Source organism: Carassius carassius, chromosome 5, assembly GCF_963082965.1.
Source record: "Carassius carassius chromosome 5, fCarCar2.1, whole genome shotgun sequence".
Taxonomy (NCBI): Eukaryota; Metazoa; Chordata; class Actinopteri; order Cypriniformes; family Cyprinidae; genus Carassius; species Carassius carassius.
This window is the reverse complement of record NC_081759.1, coordinates 22557420-22582064: the sequence shown is the minus strand read 5'-3', so window position 1 is coordinate 22582064 and position 24645 is coordinate 22557420. Positions and strand designations below refer to the sequence as shown.

Genomic DNA, 24645 nt, shown 5'->3' with positions numbered 1-24645 from the left:
AGGCTTACTAGTGTGGTTTAGTGAAAGCGCCACTCAGATCTTGGGAACTGTCAGATCACGCGAACCGGATTTTTTTTTTTTCGCAGACAAGTCTGTACGCCGGAAATCCGGCGTGGCGCCGGAGTGCTATCAGGCATGCATTCACTATATAAAATAAAATTCACTGGAAGAAAAAGTTCGCGCGAGCGGCCATCATCAGATTTGGAAGTCGCTCAAAAGGCTCGTTCGCGGTTGTGGTTTCAGTCGAATTCATTGAGGCGCGGTGGTTTATGGTCTGAATAGTTCCTGCGCTCGAAATGAAAATATGTACACAGCCTCGTACATTTGACTTTTTTTTGATTTTCTCTTAATTTTTTCACTCGAAATGATATGTTATATGCTTATGAGTTCAGCCGTAGCTGGTTATCCTCACACATGCTCTAAAACTCTTTAGATACGGACTTTTCCGAAAGTCAATGGGAGAAATCAATGGGACATTTCATGTTTTTTCCATCCAAGTCTTCGAGCCGGTCACATGACTGAAAGCTATGACTTGTATGAGGTGCAGTGTTGCCAAGTCCATGGATTTCCTGTCGAATTTGGCTACTTTAACACTGTTGCCGCGGGTTGTTTTTTTATGTTCGCGCGTTGAAGCGACCCCAATAGCGTGATATTTAGCCCCTGTTATGGGAATTTTACTGAAGGATCCCCGCCGAAAAACGCGATTGTGCTACCCTTGGGCTAGTTTTTTGTAGCAATTGGGCGGGTTTTGTTGCTAAAACCTGGCAACCCTGTCGTCACGCCCTCAACCAGTGTTTATTTCACAGTCAGTCCGGCTTTAGCCAGGCAAACCAAAGGATCTTTCATTTGTGCTGGATTTTAATGTTTAGAGTACAGACATACAAACATGTCAAAATCCATCAAAGAGCTCAGTCTTCACTACGACCCCATTAATGAAAGCAATACTTTTACTAGTGGGGATATTGTGGAGGGACGAGTTGTTTTGGAGGTTATCAAAGAAATAAAGGTGGACAGTTTTTTTGTGAAGCTGACGGGGGACGCACATGTGAGCTGGACTGAAGGCTCAGGTGACGACGAAACAACCTACAGCGACCATGAGAGATACTTCAAACTAAAGCAATACTTCATTCAAGAGAGCTCGAAGAAAGGTGAGGTTGAACATTTCCAATATATAAGAGTATCACATTTTTATTCCAAATTGTGTAATACTTCTATTTCTTACTGTAACGTGTACAGGAGAAGGTGAAAAGAATACAACTCTTATAGATGGAGAGACTTGTAAGTAAATGGGCTTCATAGCCTATACCTTGCAAGTAAATTGAATAAAATTAAATAAATGACATAAATTCTTCATTTGCATGAAACCTGAAATGATTATTTGCTGATACTAAACTGAATATCCCTTTTAAAAACTCAATTATTAATATACTAATAGTAACCCATATTAACATGTCTTTTTTGTTCATCAGATGGACCAGTGATTAGACCAGGAAGTCATGTTTTTCCATTCAGATTCCAGCTGCCTAAACAGTGAGTGATACTACTGATGTGCTTTTCATAATACATCTTCAGTTGTTGTTGTTCCTTATTGTGTAAATATGTGCACAGTGAAATAATATTCAGCAGGTGTAATTCACAGCCTATGAACACAATATACAGAACGAGTCAATCAGCAAGAGAGTGTTCCCACAGTTTACTTTCTTTCAAATCAGTTACATACAATATTAACACAAATTATCATCCTCGAAAAAAACATCAATCATATTAACATATGCAGTATCTCACAAAAGTGAGTACACCCCTCACATTTCAGCAACCATAGTAGTATATATTCTCAAGGGACAATACTATAGAAATTAAACTTGGATATATTTTAGAGTAGTCAATGTGCTGCTTGTGTAGCAGTATAGATTTACTGTCTTCTGAAAATAACTTAACTGGCTTAATAGCTGGCAACAAAAGTGGGTACACCCTAAGTGACAACAAAGCCGCATGTACTATTCATCATGTTCATGTTTTTTTCTGCTTGACAGGACCATACAAATGTGTGTATCTTGTATTAGAGCAGTTAAGATTTGGTGCTTTGAGTACAATTCTCTCATACTCTTTTCACTTTACATGCTGCCTCTCTGGTCCATTATAGCCAGGCATATAGCTTTTTACTGCTATGATTTACAAATTGATTTGCCTATGAGACCAAAAATGCAGATTGCATTTATTGAAGAAAAGACTTATTTGGAGAGTCTGTAACTTCCGACTTTGATGTGCTCACTTCAGAGCTTAGACCAACTGTCAGAAATCTCGGTGTGACACTTGATAGTAGCCTAAAATTTGTTAAACAAATTGACAGCATGGTTAAAGATGTTTTTTTTAGCTACATCTTTTGGCCTAGGTCAAACCATTTTTTAATCGCTCTGACCTTTGAAAAGCCATTCATGCTTTTATCAGTTCAAGAATAGATTATTGTAATGCACTTTGGTATCTCAAAGTCGTCCCTCAGATGCCTTCAGCTGGTGCAGAATGCTGAAGCCCATCTTTTAACAAAACACATATAAACATGAGCACATAACCCCAATTCTTTATTCACTCCACTGGCTTTCAGTTTCTTTTAGAGTTGAATTTAAAATGTTATTGTTTGTTTTTAAAGCTCTCAATGGCCTTGCCCCACCCGATTTAACTGAGATGCTGGCTTTTCATCAGCCAAACAGAGCTCTTAGTACAACAACTCAACTTTTGCTGGAAGTCCCGATGTCATGATACAAACACTGGGATGACCGGGCTTTTTCTGTAGCTGGGCCCAGACTCTGGAACAAGCTTCCCACCGAAATACTCACCATTTCTGACCTGGGCCTTTTTAAAGCTAAGCTTAAAACATATTTATTTAGACTAGCTTTGATATCTAACAATTGTTGTGACATCTTTGTGTATTTTATGTTTTTTTTGTTGTTGTTGGCTTTTAATTTGTGGTTTTATTGCTCTGTTTTTATTGGAAAGCACTTTGGTTCACCTTGAGTGTTGTAAAGGGATGTATAAATAAATGTTGATTGATTGATACTGATCACTGGATGTTCAATATGGCACCTCATGGCAAAGAACTCTCTTGAGGATTTGAGAATTAGAATTGTTGCTCTCCACAAAGATGGCCTAGGCTATAGGAAGTTCGGTAACATCCTGAAACTGAATTACAGTACCAATGGCCAGGGTCATACAGAGGTTTTCCAAGATGGGTTCCACTTGGAACAGGCCTCGCAAGGATCGATCAAAGAAGTCATGTTGTGGATAAGGTGCAGAAACGGCCTTCAAAAAAAAGATGCACAAGTACTGCCAGCATGGCTTTAGAGGTTGCAGAAGTGGAAGGTCAGCTTGTCAGTGGGCCACACTCTGCAACAAGTCAGTTTGCATGGCCGTCATCCCAGAAGGAAGTCTCTTCTGAAGCTGGCTCATAAGAAAGCCTGCAAACAGTTTGCTGAAGACAACCTGTCCAAGAGCAAGAATTACTGGAACCATGTCCTGTGGTCTGATGAGACTAAGATAAACTTGTTTGGCTCAGATGGTGTCCAGCATGTGTGGCGATACCCTGGCTAGGAGTACCAAGAAAATTGTGTCTTGCCCACAGTCAAACATGGCTGTGGTAGCATCATGATCTGGGGCTGCATGAGAGCAATTGGTGCCAGGGAGCTGCGCTTCATTGAAGGAAACATGGATTGCACCATCTACTGTGACATTCTTAAGTAGAACATGATGCCTTCCCTTTAGACAGTGGGCAGAACAGCAGTTTTCCAACATGATTTTCCAACGACCCCAAACACTGCCAAGATGACAACTGCCTAGCAGAGGAAGCTGAAGTTGATGGCATGGCCATGTCTCCAGACCTGAACCCTATTGAGCATAAGGTGGAGAAGCACCATGTGTCTAACATCCAGCAGCTCTGTGATGTCATTATGGAGGAGTGGAAGAGGATCCCAGCAACAACCTATGCAGCTCTGGTGAATTCCATGCCCAGGAGGATTAAGGCAGTACTAAATAACAATGGTGCTCACATAAAATATTGTCACATAAAGTTTTGACATGTTCACTTAGGGTATACTCACTTTGTTTTGCCAGCTATTTTGACAATTATGGCTGTACATTAAGTTATTTTCAGAGGACAGTTAATCTATACTGCTATACAAGCAGCACATTGACTACTCTAAAATATATCCAAGTATTGTCCCTTGTAGGGCTGGGATAAACGATTATTTTTTAAACGATTAATCTAGCGATTATTTTTTCGATGCATCGATTAATCTAACGATTAATTTTTTCAGACCGATTCGATTTCGATTATCTCCCCATTAATTGACTACTAACAATTTATACATGTTGATTTACATATCTGAATGAAAAAATCATGAATTCCTTAACATTGCAATATATGTTTATTGCTCTTAAAATTACAAAATAAAAGACTGACTAAGAATGCATTACTTTGCACTTGTATAGAGATAGCATTCAATAAAACCTTGAAGCCTTGAAAACAAATAGAGAAATAAAAACATGTCGACGAATCGATGCGCATATTTTGCGTCGACGTATTTTTTGCGTCGATGTCATCGATGACCTCGACGCGTTGTCCCAGCCCTAGTCCCTTGAGAAGATATACTAATATGGTTGCTGAAGTGTGAAGGGTGTACTCGCTTTTGTGAGATACTGTACATACTTTTTGCTAATGCATAATGCACATCTATGCATAAGATATACTTTTTATATGACATTATGAACTGTAATGCTTGTCAGAAACCTAAGAGTTTTATTTTTTCCTAATTTCAGAAACATGCCTCCATCTTTTAAAGGATTTCATGGCTGGGTTAAGTATGTCTTGACAGTAAAGCTGAGCAGGCCTTGGAAGTCAACATCTACACATACAGAATTAAACTTTGTGCTGAGAAATGATGGGACCAATGATCATTTACTGGTATGAATTATAATACCATATTTCACTTTTTAGCACTCATCTATCAATTCGCATGAATAGAGAGATGATGTAGCCACTTATTAAAGCATTAAGCCCCAAGAAGCCATGCATTTACAATGCATTTAGAAAAGCTAATGGCTATAACGGAAACCGGTCAATTTAGCTCAAAGGGAATCATTTAAGATTTTAAAGGGAATTTGGACTAAATTACTGTCTTACAGCTGATCACTGAGTCGGCCAGCGATTTACTGAGTGAGCTGTACAACGTCAACACTGCAATGGATATTAAAATCCAAAATATAGTGAAAACACTATTAATTAGCACAGTAACAAGATCGGTGGTTTAAGACATTAACTTCACAAAACACAAGATACTTCTCTTTTCAAATATAAGTATTTAGTGGATAAATCTAAGACATATAAACTAATTTAACAGATGAACATGCCCATTCACACAAGTTGCAGAAAGGTAGAAAAGTAAGGAAAGAATGAGTTTAAGAGAATGAAAATGTGAAATCCCAAGTTTATTGCAATATGTGCAATTGCATAGACCTGAACAGCCGTCAATCACTTAATTAACCCTCGAATTGAGTTCCTCAATAATGTTAAAAGTTATATTAAATGCACCAGTTCAGAATCTGAAGGTACTTAAGTTACTTGTTTAGTGGGTTCCCTTTAGTTGTCATCATTGCCGAAAACAGGGTTTCCCGAGGTTGCTGATTGGCTGGAAGTTCAGTAGTTGTTGAAGTGATTCCTTGGGAAGCTAGTTGTTGGGAGTTGGCTGAAGATGCAGAGTTGTGAGCTGGTTGAAGTTTTAAACAGGCACAGTTTAAAAAACTTTTAACTGTCATGAGAACTCAAGTAATGTGATTTTAAATCAATGTTTGTGATTTAGAGCTTAGATGAAATATAGTGTGATTTTTGGTTCACTCGATTTAGAATGTTGTTTTTTTTTTCATTCAGCAACCACAATCTGGCACACAAGACAAGAAGATGAAACTTTTTGGCTCAGGGAAAATGTCAGTGACTGTAACAACTGAAAAAACTGGCTATATGCAAGGTGATCATGTCATGTGTAGCTCGCATCCCTCTGTCAAAGCTGATTTAACTGAAGACACTATCCTGCAGTGTCTTTTGTGCCTGCAGTGTCCGTTTGTTTCTTTGTTTTTGTAATTACTGATTTATGTTGTCTCTAATTGTAATAATTTTTGCAGGTGAAACAATTAGAGTTTTTGTCGACATTGACAACTCTTCATCTCGTGATGTCAAGCTAAAGTACAGCCTCAAGCAGCAACAGACGTTCATCGCTGGCAAGCGCACTAATAGAGGATATAAAGATATAGTCAAAGAGACTAGAGATCGCATCCCTTCAGGAGAAAAGTCTAAATTTATAGTGGACATGACCCTTCCACATGACCTGACTGTCACCTTGGAAAACTGCAGAATTTTAAATGTGCAGTATGAACTCAAGGTGCTATTTTGTGTTTTGTAATATTGCCTTAATAAATATATATATATATATATATATATATATACAGTCGTGACCAAAAGTTTTGAGAATTACATAAATATTAGTTTTCAAAAAGTTTGCTGTTAAACTGCTTTTAGATCTTTGTTTCAGTTGTTTCTGAGATGTACTGAAATATAATTACAAGCACTTCATACGTTTCAAAGGATTTTATCGACAATTACATGACATTTATGCAAAGAGTCAGTATTTGCAGTGTTGGCCCTTATTTTTCAGGACCTCTGCAATTCGACTGGGCATGCTCTCAATCAACTTCTGGGCCAAATCCTGACTGATAGCAACCCATTCTTTCATAATCACTTCTTGGAGTTTGTCAGAATTAGTGGGTTTTTGTTTGTCCACTCGCCTCTTGAGGATTGACCACAAGTTCTCAATGGGATTAAGATCTGGGGAGTTTCCAGGCCATGGACCCAAAATTTCAACATTCTGGTCCCCGAGCCACTTAGTTATCCCTTTTGCCTTATGGCACGGTGCTCCATCGTGCTGGAAAATGCATTGTTCTTCACCAAACTGTTGTTGGATTGTTGGAAGAAGTTGCTGTTGGAGGGTGTTTGGTACCATTCTTTATTCATGGCTGTGTTTTTGGGCAAAATTGTGAGTGAGCCCACTCCCTTGGATGAGAAGCAACCCCACACATGAATGGTGTCAGGATGCTTTACTGTTGGCATGACACAGGAATGATGGTAGCGCTCACCTTTTCTTCTCCAGACAAGCCTTTTTCCAGATGCCCCAAACAATCGGAAAGGGGCTTCATCTAAGAATATGACTTTGCCCCAGTCCTCAGCAGTCCATTCACTATACTTTCTGCAGAAGATCAATCTGTCCCTGAGGTTTTTTTGGAGAGAGGGCCTTCTTGACACCAGGCCATCTTCCAAAAGTCTTCGCCTCACTGTGCGTGCAGATGCGCTCACACCTGCCTGCTGCCATTCCTGAGCAAGCTCTGCACTGGTGGCACTCCAATCCCGCAGCTGAATCCTCTTTAGGAGACGATCCTGGCGCTTGCTGGACTTTCTTGGATGCCCTGAAGCCTTCTTTACAAGAATTGAACCTCTTTCCTTGAAGTTCTTGATGATCCTATAAATTGTTGATTTAGGTGCAATCTTAGTAGCCATATTCTTGCCTGTGAAGCCATTTTTATGCAACGCAATGATGGCTGCACGCGTTTCTTTGCAGGTCACCATGGTTAACAATGGAAGAACAATGATTTCAAGCATCACCCTCCTTTTAACATGTCAAGTCTGCCATTCTAACCCAATCAGCCTGACATAATGATCTCCAGCCTTGTGCTCGTCAACATTCTCACCTGAGTTAACAAGACGATTACTGAAATGATCTCAGAAGGTCCTTTAATGACAGCAATGAAATGCAGTGGAAAGGTTTTTTTGGGATTAAGTTAATTTTCATGGCAAAGAAGGACTATGCAATTCATCTGATCACTCTTCATAACATTCTAGAGTATATGCAAATTGCTATTATAAAAACTTAAGCAGCAACTTCCAATATTTATGTAATTCTCAAAACTTTTGGCCACGACTGTATATTAGCTTAACAAGACTTTTTATTGAAGAGTAAAGCAAACACATGATTGTCTTTCAGGTGTATCTGGATGTGTCTTTTGCCTCAGATCCAGAAGTCAGATTTCCTGTGGTCATTCTTCCAGCTGAACAACAGTGTCCTCCCTGGCAAGGCCCACCTGGAGGGTTCCAGCCATATCCTCCACCTCAGCCTAACCTTGTGCCTTATCCTGGTGTACTACCTCCTCCACCTGCAGGACTTTACCCCAATCTATATGACCCTACAGTGCTGCCCTATCCAGGAGCTGCTGCAGGGGTCTATCCAAATCCACATGCCATCCAGCCTGGTTTCCATCCGGATCCTTCTGCACCAGTTTATGATCCAAATCAAGGCACTAAAGAATCCTCTACTAATATGCCTTCTTAGTCTTCTTTACCAGCCTTGTCTGCATGCCTTGTATCTACAAGCTCAGTGCCTATTATTGTGCCTTTTAAGCTTAGCAATTTTTTTACTATACAGCAAATGTATACAGACCTTATGTAGCCTCGTCCCTTTTCAGCACTGCAGTCATTGTCTTCTGTTTTCAGTTTATATTTTCACAACATGGAGGTAAAATGTTATGGATTTTTGTATGAACCTGTAGTTTTAAAATCTTTCAGAACGATTGTTTTGACATTGTTTTCAAAGATTTTAGTGCTTATGATAACATTTGTTAACACTGCAGTAAGTACTGTAAGTCAAATTCACTTGCTAAAACTCTTCGACAGCAATGTTGTAAATATATACAGAGCTTCTGCAAAACGTAAGTTCAAAATAACATTCTAAGATGACTCTTTGCTTCTTTCTCTGGAGCATAAGGCCTACAAGCAGCTTGATAGTATAAAAGCCCTTTATCTCTAACCACTCCTACTGAAACATGTTTTGCTGATTGTACTGCAGTTGTATTGATACTGTACTGCATTTGGACTTGTGACCTCCATCCATGATGAAATTATCTATAAACTGTATCTATAACTGCAAAAAATGTTGCATGTTTATACACGTTTCTTTACTCAAATGTGACTAAAAGTAACAACAGACCCTTTGAATTATGCTAAAATAATTGTGGTGACATGGAAGAATTAAAACATCTCAGTCTTGCTTTCAAGCTTGATTATTTTACAAAACATTAATTTTTATTAAAGCTACAAAAGTTATTGGAAGAACAGTGAGTGCATCTCAAGTTATTTTGTTAGATTAACATTAATGACAAGGACAACAGCAATTCTATTAGGCAGCTGCAACTTTAGGTCGTAATCAATCATATTAACGCACAAGCGATTTCTTTCCCAAATCTCAAAAACTGCTAATCTTGTGGGGGTTTCCAGGGGCCCGTACTTAGTACATCGCTGAATAAATCTGAGATGATTTGAAAGATTCCAGATCTTCCAGTTGTGATAACTGGGGCCTGTTTCACAAAGGAGGTTAAGTGAAAACTCTGAGTACGTTAACTCTGAAATGAGGGAAGCTCTAGGTTTTCTGTTTCAGAAGGTTTGTCAAAGGGTAAGTCAAGCCCATTTCTGAAATAGAGCTAACTTATACTCAAGAGTCAGTCACCGTAGTAACTTACTCTGAACCTAACCTGGTCAGGAGCAGGTTTTCTGCGATAAACCCAGAGTTTCTTTCGGTCTCCTCCCACTTTTTAAATACTTCATTGATGCACTCTGGGAAATGCTCTTCTTACTAAGTGTTTTTTTTCCCCCAAGTACAAATATAATTTTTTTTTTATTATTAAATAAAGATAGATTTTCTATATAAGAAAATGATATAAGATACTTAGTCTTGTTTCCTGGGGAGGATCTAAATTAAGTGCATTTTACTTAAGTAAAATAATATTCCAGTGTGGTAATGAAATAATCTTAATGCAAATGGAAAACAAGATTATTCGGAGTGTCCATTACTTAGAGCAAATCTACTGTAGCTCCGCCCTCCATCGACACATAAGGTTAAATTGAACACGTTAATAACGGCTTCAGTGAGAACTGCTACTTTTACATGGTAAATAGAATGTATCATGATTTTCACTGTACATATCTTTCTGTAAATAGCATCTAGAGCTACAACTTTCTTGGCGATAGATCCTACAGTAGGCTAAGTGTTAATTCCACTTAGTGTAAATAGCCACTGCCGTATTTTTCTTACTCTATTGGCAGATCATTTGTAAAATAAGAAAAATGCACTTAAAATATTATCATTAATATGATTATTTTATTTTATTTGTTTTGCCTATGAGATACCATAAAATGATAAGCTATTAGTTCAATAATCTAACGTTCTGCCAGTTTTCACCTGTGATATTATAACACTGAGAAGAATTACATTTGTATCGAGTAAATTTGGGCCTGTTTACACCTGGTAATTTCATGCGTTTTCACTGATCGGATATCTATCTGATTTGTTAAAATGTTTCCATTTACACTTGGCCACATAAATGTGTCTTCGCAAAATAGATATAAATCCGATCTTAACTTCCCACGCTATACATTCAACGGAGTTCACGTCAACGAAATCTAATTATAAACGCTGCATTTTATTAATTTTCAGCTCATCGCAACATCAAAGCCCACAATAAGAGAGCGTGCTGCATCAGCACTGGAAAAATAGCTTATTCACACTACTTTTAATGAAGTTTATTGTGGCGTTGAGCGTCTTTTAGTTGTGGCAGTTTGCGCATCGTGTTATAAACGCTCTCACTTTTATTATTTTAACGTTTTGGGAGGAGTAAAATATGCATATGTGATTTCAACAACGAGATGCATTTACACTTGTCCAGTTTCGTCTGGAATGCGTCCCAGACTACCTGGTTTGACCGATCAGATTTATATCCATCTCGAATGCATTTACACAAGGTCTTTTCACTATCGGATAGCTATCCGATCCCATAAAATGCGTTCAGTGACCAGGTCTTCAATTTGGGGACTAGCTAGGGCTCTGCCCTCCCTGCTGAGAAAAAAAAACAACAACCGTAGAAACCATTACAGAAATTCTAATGGTTTCCATTACAAACCATCATCCATTAACAATTAAAACCATTACCAAATGGTCTCCATTACGTAGGCTAGTGTGTTTTGGGCATATTCCGTTAGGATTTATTGGTTTGTATAGGTTTCCATTACAAATTTGTATTGGTCACGATTTGCACCTAATGGTTTCCGTCGCAGTTTTGTATTAGCCTAGTTCTGATGGTTCCATTACAAGTTTCTATTGGTTTTCTATTTGCACATATTTAATGGTTTCCATCGCAGTTTTGAATTGGTTCTGATGGTTCCATTACTAGTTTTTATTGGTTTTTATTTGCACATATTTAATGGTATTTATATTGGTTCTGAATTGAATGTTTAACTGATAGCTGGTAATTAGGCTATTGATTAATTAATTAAATTATTTAAATTATTAATACAACTATACACTGGTTTTGTCAAGAATATCATTTTTATTTATTTAAACTGCACCAACCAATTTCAATAGCTAACAGTTCAGGTTGTTTTGTAAAGAATTAAGAATATGCACCTAAAATCAAATTATTCACAGAATACTCAACATAGCTGGAATTAACACAACACCTTAACATGACATTTTGTATCATTATTATTATTAATTAATGCATTATAGAAATACAGGAACTATGAACTGCATTTGTGGCTTAATTGTAACTGGCTTAGACCTGCAAAAGAGAAGGAAAATTCATTAGGACAATGTACCACTTAAACCACATTACCAGTATGTGAGATTATCCAAACATCATATATTTATATGGCAATCTCAAAAAAATTGCAAAAACTTAGTTGTTGACAAAACATCATCATGCTTAAATTCATACAACACTTTGGGGGCACTTTGAGCAGATTCAAGTTCTATGTTCATGAGTAAAACAACCACAGTTCGTTTTGTTCAGTGTTATGTTTAGGAGGATGGAAATGTAAAGCCAATGTTCCTAATAGACCAAAGAGAAACACTCTTGAACATATTTTAAAACAATTACACTTTAGAATAAGGTTCCATTTTGGTAATGTTAGTTATTCCATGGTCTGTTGGTTCTTTTACGCCAAAAATCATTAGGATATTAAGTAAAGATCATGTTTCATGAATATATTTTGTAAAATATTTACCATAAACAAATCAAAGGTTTTTTTTTTTTTTTTTTTTTTTTTTTTTTTGATTAACATGCTTTGCTTTGGACCTTAAACTTTGGACAACTTTAAAGGTGATTTTTTTTGCACCCTCAGATTCCAGATTTTCAAATAGTATCTCGGCCAGATACTGTCCTATCATAACAAACCACACATCAATGGCAAGCTTATTTATTATTATTATTGATATAAAAATCTCAATTTCAAAACATTTACCTTTATGACTGGTTTTGTGGACCAGGGTCACAAGTTGGCTTGAATAATTACGTTGTCTACTTTTTATGGTACATAGTCTCTATTCACTTCAAGTCATTATTTGATGAGAGGTTGTAACAATTAGATTCAGATATGGATATGTAAATACTTACCACTGACAGTTTTATCTGGTTTATGTCACTGACTTCTCATCCAGATATTTCTGTACACTTAGGAGGCGCTTATTTCCTCTGAGTTGTGGCCTCTTTTCTTCAGCTTCTGAGACAGACACTCTTGTTTGGAACACACACACACATTTGTTTTTGTGAAAAGTGGGGACATCCCATAGGCGTAATGGTTTTTATACTGTGCAAACTGTATATTCTATGGCCCTACACTAACCCTACACCTAACCCTAACCCTCACAGGAAACTTTGTGCATTTTTACTTTCTCAAAAATACTAATTCTGTATGGTTTATAAGCGGTTTGAAAAATGGGGACATGGGTTATGTCCTCATAAGTCACCCTCTCCTTGTAATACCTGTGTTATACCCATGTCATTATACAGAGTTGTGTCCTGATATGTCACAAAAACATGCACACACACACACACACACACACACACACATTTAAACAAAAAGTGAAATTCAAGAACCGATGGACAAATCTCAGACTTTAAATCTGACCACTATCAAGTAGAAATTAAGTAGCACATGTGACCTGTGCTGTTCAATAAGAGCAGTATATATTTATCAGGATCGCATTATGCTCGCTTTATGCAGAAAAAAGGCACTCGCATTCCCTCTCAGAAAAATACAAATAAAGATAATGTTGGATGTTTAATTAATATTTCGATCACTAGACGAGGGCTTACTGAACTAATTTTTGTGAAAACCTCAAATTGGAGTAATATCCTGTGATATAAAATATCGGGTCTATATTTTAAATGATCAGCCTGGTCTGGGTCTGGTCCAAATCTATTACTTCGGGTCCCAGGTCTGTTTAACATTGTATGTAATACCGGTGCGATGGGAGTCATCGGACTCTGAAAACACCCGGCCGTGATCAGACACTGCAAGCAGTGGGAAGTACGTAACATACCTGAGAAGTAAATGCTTGCAGACTTGACACACTCATATTTAATATATTTCAAATCAGCAACAAAATCTGAGGTGAACTGTCACATGAATGTTTTCTATGATGCTCAAATTGCGTTAAAAAGCATATTCTAGGTTGACCCGGCTAGCACGCATGTGCAGTCTCGAGTGCGTGTCATGTTTCTATGGCAACCAGTAAAGGACAAACCACGCTTTACATTTTCTCCCATTTTTATAACAATATAAATTAACCGTTTAATCTTAAAGTTTGGTCAGATTCAGACTCGATGCAGAGCAGAGAGCACAGAGATGATAGCAAATAAATAACGTCAGCGGCCATGGCACTGAACGAGCAATCCTTATAATAGTTCAAGGGCAAACAGTAGAAGTTATTGTGCGAGTTAACTCAAGTCAGAATGTCCATGTGCACGGTTGCATTTGTCATCCGTCACCGTGACATCAAGAGGACTTTTGAAGCTGGAATGATGAGTGGATTAAGCTTGGACTTGGAATAATGAGAGGAATAACATGGATAACTTTCATGTCAGAGGATTGTGATGCATCACAGGCAGTCAGGTACAAGAAAGAGAGACTATGGCTATTAGGTAAGACCAAATGCTTTATTTTTCACAACAGGTTTATTGACTTGTAATAACAATTTAAGGTGGAATAAAAATCGGGTCTAGTTGGGTCTGTGTCTTCCCAGCAGGTTTGGGTCCAGCTTTCAAATAATAGATTCAATTCAAGTTTATTGTATAGCACTTTTTACAGTACAAATCATTACAAAGCAACTTTACAGAAAATTACGTTTGTATAATATTTAGTAGTAGCTTATAAGTGGTGACTGTCAGTGTGTGTGCATATGACAGGGTTTTTCTGAAAAATTAATATAAGACGTAGTCAGCCAGACGATGAACATTATTAACAGCAGTTATTATATGATGCAGCCACACTTGTAGCAATATTTGTTAGTTCTGTTTGTTGATTCAGGGTTAACATCTGTCAGGGTTCTAGGAAGGAGGACCCAATTGCAGTGAGATAACAAGGTTTTATTGACAAGACAGACTGATACAAGAGGTAGTGAAGTGCACAAAAGATACCACAACAGGAACAGCTAGGGAAGGCCACTGCGAAGGCGTCAGGAAACAACTGGCAGAATACTTTGGCAACAGAGGGGGCAGCAAGAGCTGGTTGATAGAGAAGACCACACAAGGCAGACACAAGAGCAGAGCTCAGGAACTTGTTGACCACAGACTCTGAGACAGACCAAATGCAAGGCAGGTAGAACCAGGGCAGGACACATGTGGACAGGTCAGGAACTCGAAGACTAGACAGGACAAAAGCTCCACAAAAACAAATTAAACTCAAGACAAGGAAAAATATAAGACAGTGAACAAATAAAAAGGTTAAGTAGCAAAATAAGAAATTACCAATTTAACCAACTCAGAATAAACAAAACCAAGAATCAAGACTAGAAAAACTAAATAAATAAATATTACAAATAAAAGCAAAAGGCAAGAACAAACAAATTACTAAAACAGCGAGCAAGACAAGAACATGAAACTACAAGGATTAGACAAAAAAAGGGCACAAGACCAACCAGACACGGACACATATTCAGACAGAGACAGAGGGGGTGAGAATGACCACGGACCAGCAAACACAAAAGGGAAAGGTGCACTATAAATAGGAAGGAAAATACATGAGGGACAGGTGAGCACAATTACACCAACTAGGCTAACAAGAGGGTGTGGTAAAGAGGAACAAGGAGGAGGGGCTAAGCACATGGACAAAGGAAACAAGGCCATGTGCTGAAACAATAGACATAGACACAGGAAAGAGAAACAAAAGACAAACAGTGTCAGTGAAAAACCATGACAAACATCATCTGGGGTCCTCTGAGGGGTCAGCATCATCTCTTCTCAGGTGTTCTGGATCCAGACTGAAGCTTGTGTAAATCCTAGTTACCACGGGATTGTTACAAACACGCCAGGTTCCACCTCCACACAATCACAGCGCACACCCTCACCTGAATATTAGTCATCACCACCTGCTCCTCATCACCCACTCATCAGCGCTGCACCATAAAAGCCACACACACGCACTCAGTCATCGTCCGGTCACGTTCGCGACAAGATCATTCCTGTTTGCTTACTATTAGGATGAACTCCTCTTCTACCCTCTCTCTAAGGATTGCCTTCGAAGATACCGATTCCCCTAAAGTGCGTGTGTGTGGTTTACCTACCCTTCCAGAAGTCACTACCTTCCCGGCACGGATCCCAAAGCCCATCCACTCCTCACTTCCTGCTCCTCTGCTTGTGTCTTTAATAAATCCCTTCATCTGTTACTCCTCTGTCTCCAGTGTGATCCCTAACAGATGACCGGACCAGCACCGAGAGACACAAGCATGAGCCTCACGGATCCCTTCCAAGACCTTGTGGATGCACTCCGTCGGACACTCATGTCAACACCTGCATCCCCACCACCAGCGAGGACTTCCGCCGATCCCGTCATCCCTCCTTCACCTGCCGTGCACGCCAGTCCCATGGCCAGGCCGGCGCCCTACTCTGGTTCGGCGGAGGAATGCAGCGGTTTCCTGCTTCAGTGTTCACTGGTCCTGGAGATGCAACCGCTCTCGTATCCAACGGACCACTCTAAGGTAGCATTCATCATTTCCCAATTGCAAGGCAAAGCATTACTGTGGGCAGATTCGCTCTGGACCCAACATAACCCAGTGATTCAGTCATATTCTAGCTTCATTGTACACTTCCGCGAAGTTTTCGGCAGACCTGCCTGGGATTCCTCAATAGGTGAGAGGCTGTACAATTTAAAACAAGGGAAAATGTCTGTCAATGAATATGCCTTGCAGTTCAGAACCCTGGCGGCCTCCAGTGGATGGAACGAACAAGCCTTGCTAACGACCTACCGCCAAGGACTGGAACACCGCTCCACACCGCTTTGCCGACCAGAGAACGTCAGCTCCCCAGAACCAGCCCACGAACCCATGATAGTGGACTCTTACCACCTCACTATGGCGGAGCGTCAGAGACGGCTGGCCCAGAACCTGTTTCTGTACTGTGCAGCTCCGGGGCATACCATTGCTGTGTGCCCCGTCCGTCCTCCTCGTCCTATGGTGAGTGCCATTCTCCCTTCACGATACCAAATGAAACCACTCACCACTGTTGTGACACTTACTGCCGCTGATGTATCTCTTCCAGTTTCCGCTCAGACAGGCCCACTGGGCATTATTCTTCACCCGCTTCCAATTTTCCATCTCCTACCGCCCAGGGGCAAAGAACGTAAAGGCTGATGCTCTATCCAGATGTTACGCACCCGAAGAAAGGTCTGAAACCCGGAACCCATCCTCCAGGACAAGGTCATAGTAGCCCCTATCACCTGGTCAGTTGAGACTCTTCCTCCTGCCGAACCTCCTAACAACACCCCGCCGGGTTGCCCACCAGGACACCAGTATATCCCCAGGACACGGCGCACTCCACTTATCCACTCCACCCATACATCACTTGGCACTGGTCACCCGGGGGTCAATGAAACCCTCTCATTGCTACGGGAACGCTTCTGGTGGCCCAACATGGCCTCGGATGTCAGAAGGTACGTGAGTGGATGTACCAGCTGCGCCATGTCCAAGAGTCCTCGCCATCTACCATCTGGCAAACTTCATCCTCTGCCCGTTCCCAATCGTCCGTAGTCACACCTAGGGGTGGATTTTATCACGGACCTTCCACCCTCTGACAATAACACATTTATACTAGTAATTGTGGATCGATTTTCCAAAGCTTGTCGTCTTCTTCCTCTGAAGGGCCTACCCACTGCCATGGAAATGGCAGAACTGATGTTTAACCAAGTCTTCAGGTACTTCGGCATCCCAGAAGACATCGTGTCAGATCGGGGCCCCCAGTTGATCTCCCGGGTATGCGTTTCACTCCCTCCTAGGTGTGGCCATCAGCCTGTCCTCCGGCTACCATCCGCAATCGAACGGGCAGACGGAGAAGCAGTCCAGGAGATCGGACACTTCCTCCGTACCTTCTGTCACGGCCACCAGAACTCCTGGAACCAGTTCCTGGGGTGGGCCGAGTACGCACAGAACTCCCTCCGTCAACCCACCACCGGACTCACACCCTTCCAGTCCGTACTAGGCTACCAGCCACCTCTATTCCCCTGGTCTGGAGAGCCCTCGGATGTTCCCGCAGTCGACTACTGGTTCCGGGAGAGCGAGACGGTCTGGGACGGGGCTCATCACCAGCTTCAACGGGCGCTTCGCAGACGCAGGACGACAGCCGACCAATACCAACCCGGTCAGAAGGTTTGGCTGTCTACCCGGGACATCCGCCTGCGTCTACCCTGCGGCAAGCTTAGTCCCAGATTCATTGGCCCGTTCACCATCACCCAACAGATAAATCCGGTCACTTATAAACTCCAGCTTCCCCCTGAGTATCGTATTCACCCTACATTTCATGTATCACTCCTGAAACCTCACCATCCCTCTGTTTCTCCCTCCACAGAACCTGGCGAGACGGAAGCCCCCCCTCCTCTCATCCTAGATGACGGCGCAGCTTATTCAGTCAAGGACATCCTAGACTCCCGGCGGTGTGGTGGGCAGCTGGAATACCTTGTGGACTGGGAAGGATACGGTCCAGAGGAACGTTCCTGGGTCCCACGCAACGACATCTTGGATCCCGCCTTACTGGAAACCTTCCATGCCAGTCACCCCAACCGACCAGCTCCCAGGGGAAGAGGACGCCCACCACGTCGTTGGGGTCCCCGGCCCTCAGGAGCGGACCCTGGGCAGGGGGGTACTGTTACAAACACGCCAGGTTCCACCTCCACACAATCACAGTGCACACCCTCACCTAAATATTAGTCATCACCACCTGCTCCTCATCACCCACTCATCAGCGCTGCACCATAAAAGCCACACACACGCACTCAGTCATCGTCCGGTCACGTTCGCGACAAGATCATTCCTGTTTGCTTACTATTAGGACTAACTCCTCTTCTACCCTCTCTCTAAGGATTGCCTTCGAAGATACCGATTCCCCTAAAGTGCGTGTGTGTGGTTCCCCTACCCTTCCAGAAGTCACTACCTTTCCGGCACGGATCCCAACGCCCATCCACTCCTCACTTTCTGCTCCTCTGCTTGTGTCTTTAATAAATCACTTCATCTGTTACTCCTCTGTCTCCAGTGTGATCCGTAACAGGGATGTAAATAATAGATGGGTCCGGGTGAGGTCCGGGTAGGCATTTCTTGGATCTACATGGGTCCGGATCCAGCTTTTGAAATAATAGATGGGTCCGGGTCAGTACATTACGGGTCTCATTCGGGTTCGGGCACTAATTTTTGGACCTGTGAAGACCTCTAGCTTGAGGCCCTGAATCAGTTACCCTACCCTCAAAATTCCCAGACTGTCAAATTCAATATCCTCTTCCTCTGGTTATGGCTTCTCTGGAACAACTGCGTGGAACTCGTTTATTCACCAAGATGGACCTGAAGCCTACAACCTCATTCGGATACGTGAGGGAACTAAACACTGCTTTGAGGTCATCACCGATCACAGAAACCTTATTCTTCACCCGGTTTAAATTTACAGTCACATACCCAAGACATGGACACCCAAGCAGTCAGCAAACCATCTCACTACCATCTTAGTAGTGGTGGAACGCATCTCTAAGGCATGTAAACTCGTACCTCTAAAGCCACTTCAGTATACCCAGAAGACATTGTGCCAGATATACAGTTAGGCACATTTATATTTGGACACTGGCACAATTTTAGATTTTTTCAAGTATTTCCTAAAATAAATGAATGTTATAATTAAATAATGCATATGGGCTGAAAGTGCACACTCCCAGGTTCAATGTAAGGGCATTTACATCCATATCGGAGGAAGGTTTATGAATTACAGTTCTTGAGAGTAGTCACCCCACCTTATTCAAAGGAACCTAAAGTAATTGGACAGTCGAATCAAACGCTTTCGTGGACAGGCGTGGGATATTCCTTCATTAATTCATCATCAATTAAGCAGGTTGATTCTAAGTGTGGCATTTGCAATTGGAATCTATTGCAGTGAAGCTACATCATGCAATGAGATCTCCATGCAACTCGAACAAATCCATCAGAGAGATAGCAGGCACATTAGGAATGGCCACATCAACAGTTTGGTACATTCTGATGAAAGAAAACCGCAGTGGTGAGCTCAGCAGCATAAAGATTAAGCAGAGAGAGTAAAGAAAAACCCATTCACAACATCCATCCAATGAAGGACACTCTCCAGTGTTTCACACAGTAATCCCAGTAAATTTCTGTAAAATTACCAGAACGACTTCTGGTAAATTCACAAATGTGCTGTTCACACAAGCAATGGTGTTCCGTCTTTTTACCGGTAAGACACCATTCACAGATCAAAATACTAGTAAAACTCAGTGATGTCAATCATCCACCTGTGGAAAAGCGCTTTAGTTGCACTCTGGTTTCAACAGAGTGAGAGGGTTTAGGACTCAGCACATGTCCATCTTCAGCAGGCAGTTTGGACACTTAAGAGCCAGGCCGATGCTAGAAGTTCTGTGACTCCACCCGGGGTAGAAGGTCTGGCTCTCCACCAGGGATATCTGCCTTCAACTGCCCAGTCAATGTCCTTCACGGTCATATAAAGCTGCCCGTGGGGGAGGGGGGGACTGTCACAGAGTCAGTCGCCTCCACAGCACCAGACCCATCAGCTCTGCCTACAACCAGCTGGCAGCTTTGTCTGTGTTGTCTTTGTTTAATGTTTCTTTGTTTGTCTTGTATCTCCACACATTATTTTGTCTTTGTTTATTCCTGCCATGTGTTTCTGTGGTCCCACCTCCTTGTTTTCCTTGGTCAAGACCTCTTGTTTAGGCCTTGTCTTGTCCTCGATTCTGTAATTTTGTTCACCTGATCCTTGTTTACTTTCCTCCCTTCATATTGTACTGGTTTTCCTCTTGCTGCTCTATATTCCAGTCTTGCCCTGTTACTGTGTAACCTGTTGTAGTTTTTGCTTTTGATTTTCTATTTTATGATTTTGCTTAAGCTCTTTAGTAATCTTGATTATTTTTAATTGTAATATCATATTTAGTTATTCATCAGTCTTGTTTCTACTCTTGAACTATTTAATGTATACTTTAGATATTTTTCATTCTAAACTTGGATATTTCCATTTTATTTGTTTTTGTTTAGTTTTGCTTTTATTTTTATATGTCTACCAAACGCTCCACCTGCTGGCAGAGAATGAATTTTCAATAAAACTGTTGTTTTGTTCAGAGTTCAGACCAATGCGAATATCGACCCATCTTTTCTATGGGTGAAAGATCTGGACTGCACGCTGGCCATTTCAGTACACAGATCCTTCTTCTATGCAGCCATGATGTTGTAACTGATGCAGTATGTGGTCTGACATTGTCATGTTGGAAAATGCAAGGTCTTCCCTGAAAGGGACGATGTCTGGATGGGAGCACATGTTGTTCTAGAACTTGGATATAACGTTCAGCATTGATGGGGCTTTTCCAGATGTGTAAGTTGCCCATGCCACACACACTCATGCAACCCCATACCATCAGAGATGCAGGCTTCTGAACTGAGCGCTGATAACAGCTTGGGTTGTCCTTGTCTTCTTTAGTCCGGATGACATGGCGTCCCAGTTTTCCAAAAGAAACTTCCAATTTTGATTCGTCTGACCACAGAACAGTTTTCCACTTTGCCACAACCCATTTTAAATGAGCCTTGGCCCAGAGAAAAGGCCTGCGCGTCTGGATCATGTTTAGATATGGCTTCTTTTTTGACCTATAGAGTTTTAGCCGGCAACAGCAAATGGCACGGTGGATTGTGTTCACCGACAATGTTTTCTAGAAGTATTCCTGAGCCCATGTTGTGATTTCCATTACAGTTGTATTCCTGTAAAGAATTGTCTTCTACTCAACAAGCCTTCGTTTATTTTAAAATAGTAGTAGCAAAAACAGTAAAAAAATAAAATAAAAATAAAATAAATAAGTAAATAACTGCTTTCTATTTCAATATTTTTTTTAAATGTAATTTATTTCTGTAATCAAAGCTGAATTATCTGCATCATTTCACTCCAGTCCATTCCAGTCTTCAGTACATGATCCAGAAATCATTCTAAAATGCAGATTTGCTGATTATCAATATTTAAAACAATTGTGTAATTTGAATTTGTCTGTCCTAATTTATTCAACTATCAAACAGTGTTGCATTCTTTCAATGCAACCAATAAGACTCTCTTATGAGCTGCGTTTGTAAGAAAGATTTAGTTTGAACTATCAGCCTTGAGATGGTGCCATTTATGCCGTTTTAGACATTATTTTGTTTGTTATTTTAGTCAGGTACAATTTAGCATTTGTGACCCTTTTGTTGGATTGTTTTCCTTAGCATGCTATTTTAAATAATTTGTCAAGAAAAACTTTGTGAAAAGGATGTGAATTTGGGTCTGATAGTGATAGAGGTCTACTAGATCATTTGCCATCAAGTTCAAGCCTTGTTAGCCTGTTACTGGTTGTATTTGAGTGTCATTTCTGCTTTCTGTCACCAGAGGTCTCTATTTACACACATACATGCTCATCAAATGTTTTTAATCTGTTAACAACGAAACGGAGTTTGAGTGGGTTTTAGTCGTGATTAAAGCTGAAGAATATAAAAGCAGCAATATATTACATAACTCTTTTCTTTCCCCTAACAAATTATACAATTTCATATTAACAATAGACACTCCTTTTTAAACTTCTAGGTTCCATGTGACTATTGTTTGTGTTCTCTATAGTATCATATGATACTGGAGTAATGACTCTTGAAATAAAAACAATAATGATCCACAATATCATTATATTTTTCAATAATATGTTACATTGTGTATTTATTGTTTTTACTGTATTTCTGATCAGATATGCAGCTTTTGTAAGCATAAGAAACTTCTTTCAAAAACATAAAAATAATTCTTACTGACCCCAAACTTTTGTACTGTAGTATACTGTATGTAATTCAGACAAGTTTAGCTTATGACCAAGTTACAGGTGGTAATAGTTTTGCTCCTGGATCCCAGGTAACTGTTGTGTATAATGTTTGTTCTTCTACATGAATTGCATCCTTGCCCAGAGCAAAGAGAGTCAGCTCTAGGTCCTGAGCAGTCTTTATTAAGATTAATGAACAGTTTGGCATTTTTAGTCCTCTTCATGTAATCAATGAATGTAATACTCAGCGAGCCAATGGGGAGCAAACACACATACTAGGATTTGCCAGAGGGTGCATGTTAAATGTCCAAGCAGTAATCAATGCGAAGAAATTAGCTATTGATTGTGTATAGTTTTGTAATAGGTTACCTATGGGTTTGCTCTTTTAGACTCCAATATTCCTTTCCCTGGGAATAAAGGCATAATAACTTTGTCTAGCCTTGACTGAGAGTGTGAAGGAAGAAGCGAGTCGGCTTTTCAGGGTCAAACTCTAATTAGTATAAAGGTCAAACTGGAAATAAACAGGGTGCTAAAAATAATGATGAACTTGACATCAGAAGCAAAGTTTATTAAGAGCTGTGAGGGAATGGTACTTCTGTATTGGCTTTTCCATGAATATGACATTGGATTCTCTCTTGTAAAACTCAACATTTTCTCTCTTGTGTCTGTGATGTAGAAGACAAAAAGATATTGTAATGCGATTTTATCGTAGGTACAGATTGTGATGTTTAACTGGAAGAATTTATCACATGCATACATAAAATATAAGATATAAGGAAATTTGTATTATTATTATTATTATTATTATTATTATTATTATTATTATTTTATGGTTACATCCCATACCATTTTCATTGACTCATGTTTCCTGCTAGTTTGTTTTTTCAAAAGTATTTTCCAATTGAGAAAATAAAAATCAAAACTGCTTTTTTTTCAAACAAATAGGCCCGAGTCGGAGATGGAAGTAAGGAGTGGCATTTCCATTTGGCCTAAAGGAATAACTCCATAACTTACTGGTCCATTTGATAGAAATGCTGTTCCTCTGGAAGACTGAGTCCCCAGTACAAAGTCTATGGCTTGCCGTAAATCAAATGATAGATAAGTCTCTCCACATCCTCTTAATGCTGGGTCCCTATACCATAAGATCATAATAGTAAAAAAGTGACAAATTTGATTGATTAAAATGGCACCAGGCGACTTCGGCTAAACCACGCTAAGTGATGTGACACTGCAGTTTCCCCAACATATTTCTGTCAAGACAATGATGGTAAAAAGCGTTGTTGGCGTGTGATATCTGACAACACAAGCCATCTGCCTGGATATGAGGCTAGATTTATGACAAGGTTTTAGTGGGCTGTGAAGGAGTATTGAGAGAAAAGTAGACGTTTTTGTGCATTGTCACTTTTCAAATGACCGTAAATTCTGTTAAGGGGACACTTAAGCAGCTTGACAAACTGCCAGTCGTAAAGGAATGTACCATGCTAGTTAGCTCTGGTCCTCACATCTGACATGGTCTCTTAAATGTTTATGCTCTGCGCAGTTAAATGATGCACTAGATTTTCCGTATGTTAATATGGAATACATTGACTTTATTTTCTGTTTATTACAACCAAAATAAAGAGTGATCCACAACCAGCAGCGACCAAATCAAATTCTCCCTATTGATCAAGACTGCTGAAACAATAAAATACTTCAGGTCATGTAATGAAAATGAAAACTGAGTCTTGTGCATTTTTTATTATTATTTGATATTGTATTTGTTATTTTATTTTACATTTGATAAAAATGTAGTGAGTCACTCTAGCTGTACAACAACAACAATAATAATAGTTATTATTATTTATTAATAATTATGGTTATTATTTACTTCAGCTTCTGCAGTTTCATAGTTAATTCAGTATTATTGTTTTACTTAATTTATTTATGAAATTACTGAAGATTTCACAGATGAAACCACCATGGCTGTATTGTAGCATAGCTTTTGCTATTATTCTTTGATTCTTATTCATTCATTTGATTGAGTGCGAGCAACAACTGCGTCTGATTGTCTAGCAAGCAAATCCCCATATTCACAGGAGCACAGAGGACTGAGTACACTTACAGAAAAGCCATTAGCCTAGTTTCTCAGATTCATAGTGGAAAAAAAAAATCAAGCCAATCATCAAGCACAGACCACACATGTCCACAAGAAATGT

General features: G+C 40.0%; 1 protein-coding gene across 2 annotated transcripts; it reads left to right on the top strand.

The window, feature by feature from the left end:
- Window positions 1–585: 585 nt before the first annotated feature.
- LOC132141017 (arrestin domain-containing protein 3-like) lies at window positions 586–8573 on the top strand. Of its 2 annotated transcripts, XM_059550156.1 has the most exons (7): window positions 586–1148; window positions 1237–1278; window positions 1470–1530; window positions 4810–4954; window positions 5918–6014; window positions 6169–6425; window positions 8079–8573. In XM_059550156.1, exons 1-7 carry the CDS (start codon window positions 887–889, stop codon window positions 8421–8423), a joined length of 1209 nt encoding a protein of 402 aa, XP_059406139.1. In that variant the 5' UTR covers window positions 586–886; the 3' UTR covers window positions 8424–8573. The 2 variants fall into 2 exon arrangements, with proteins under 2 accessions (XP_059406139.1, XP_059406140.1); XM_059550157.1 differs by lacking the exon at window positions 1237–1278.
- The last annotated feature ends 16072 nt before the right edge of the window (window positions 8574–24645 follow it).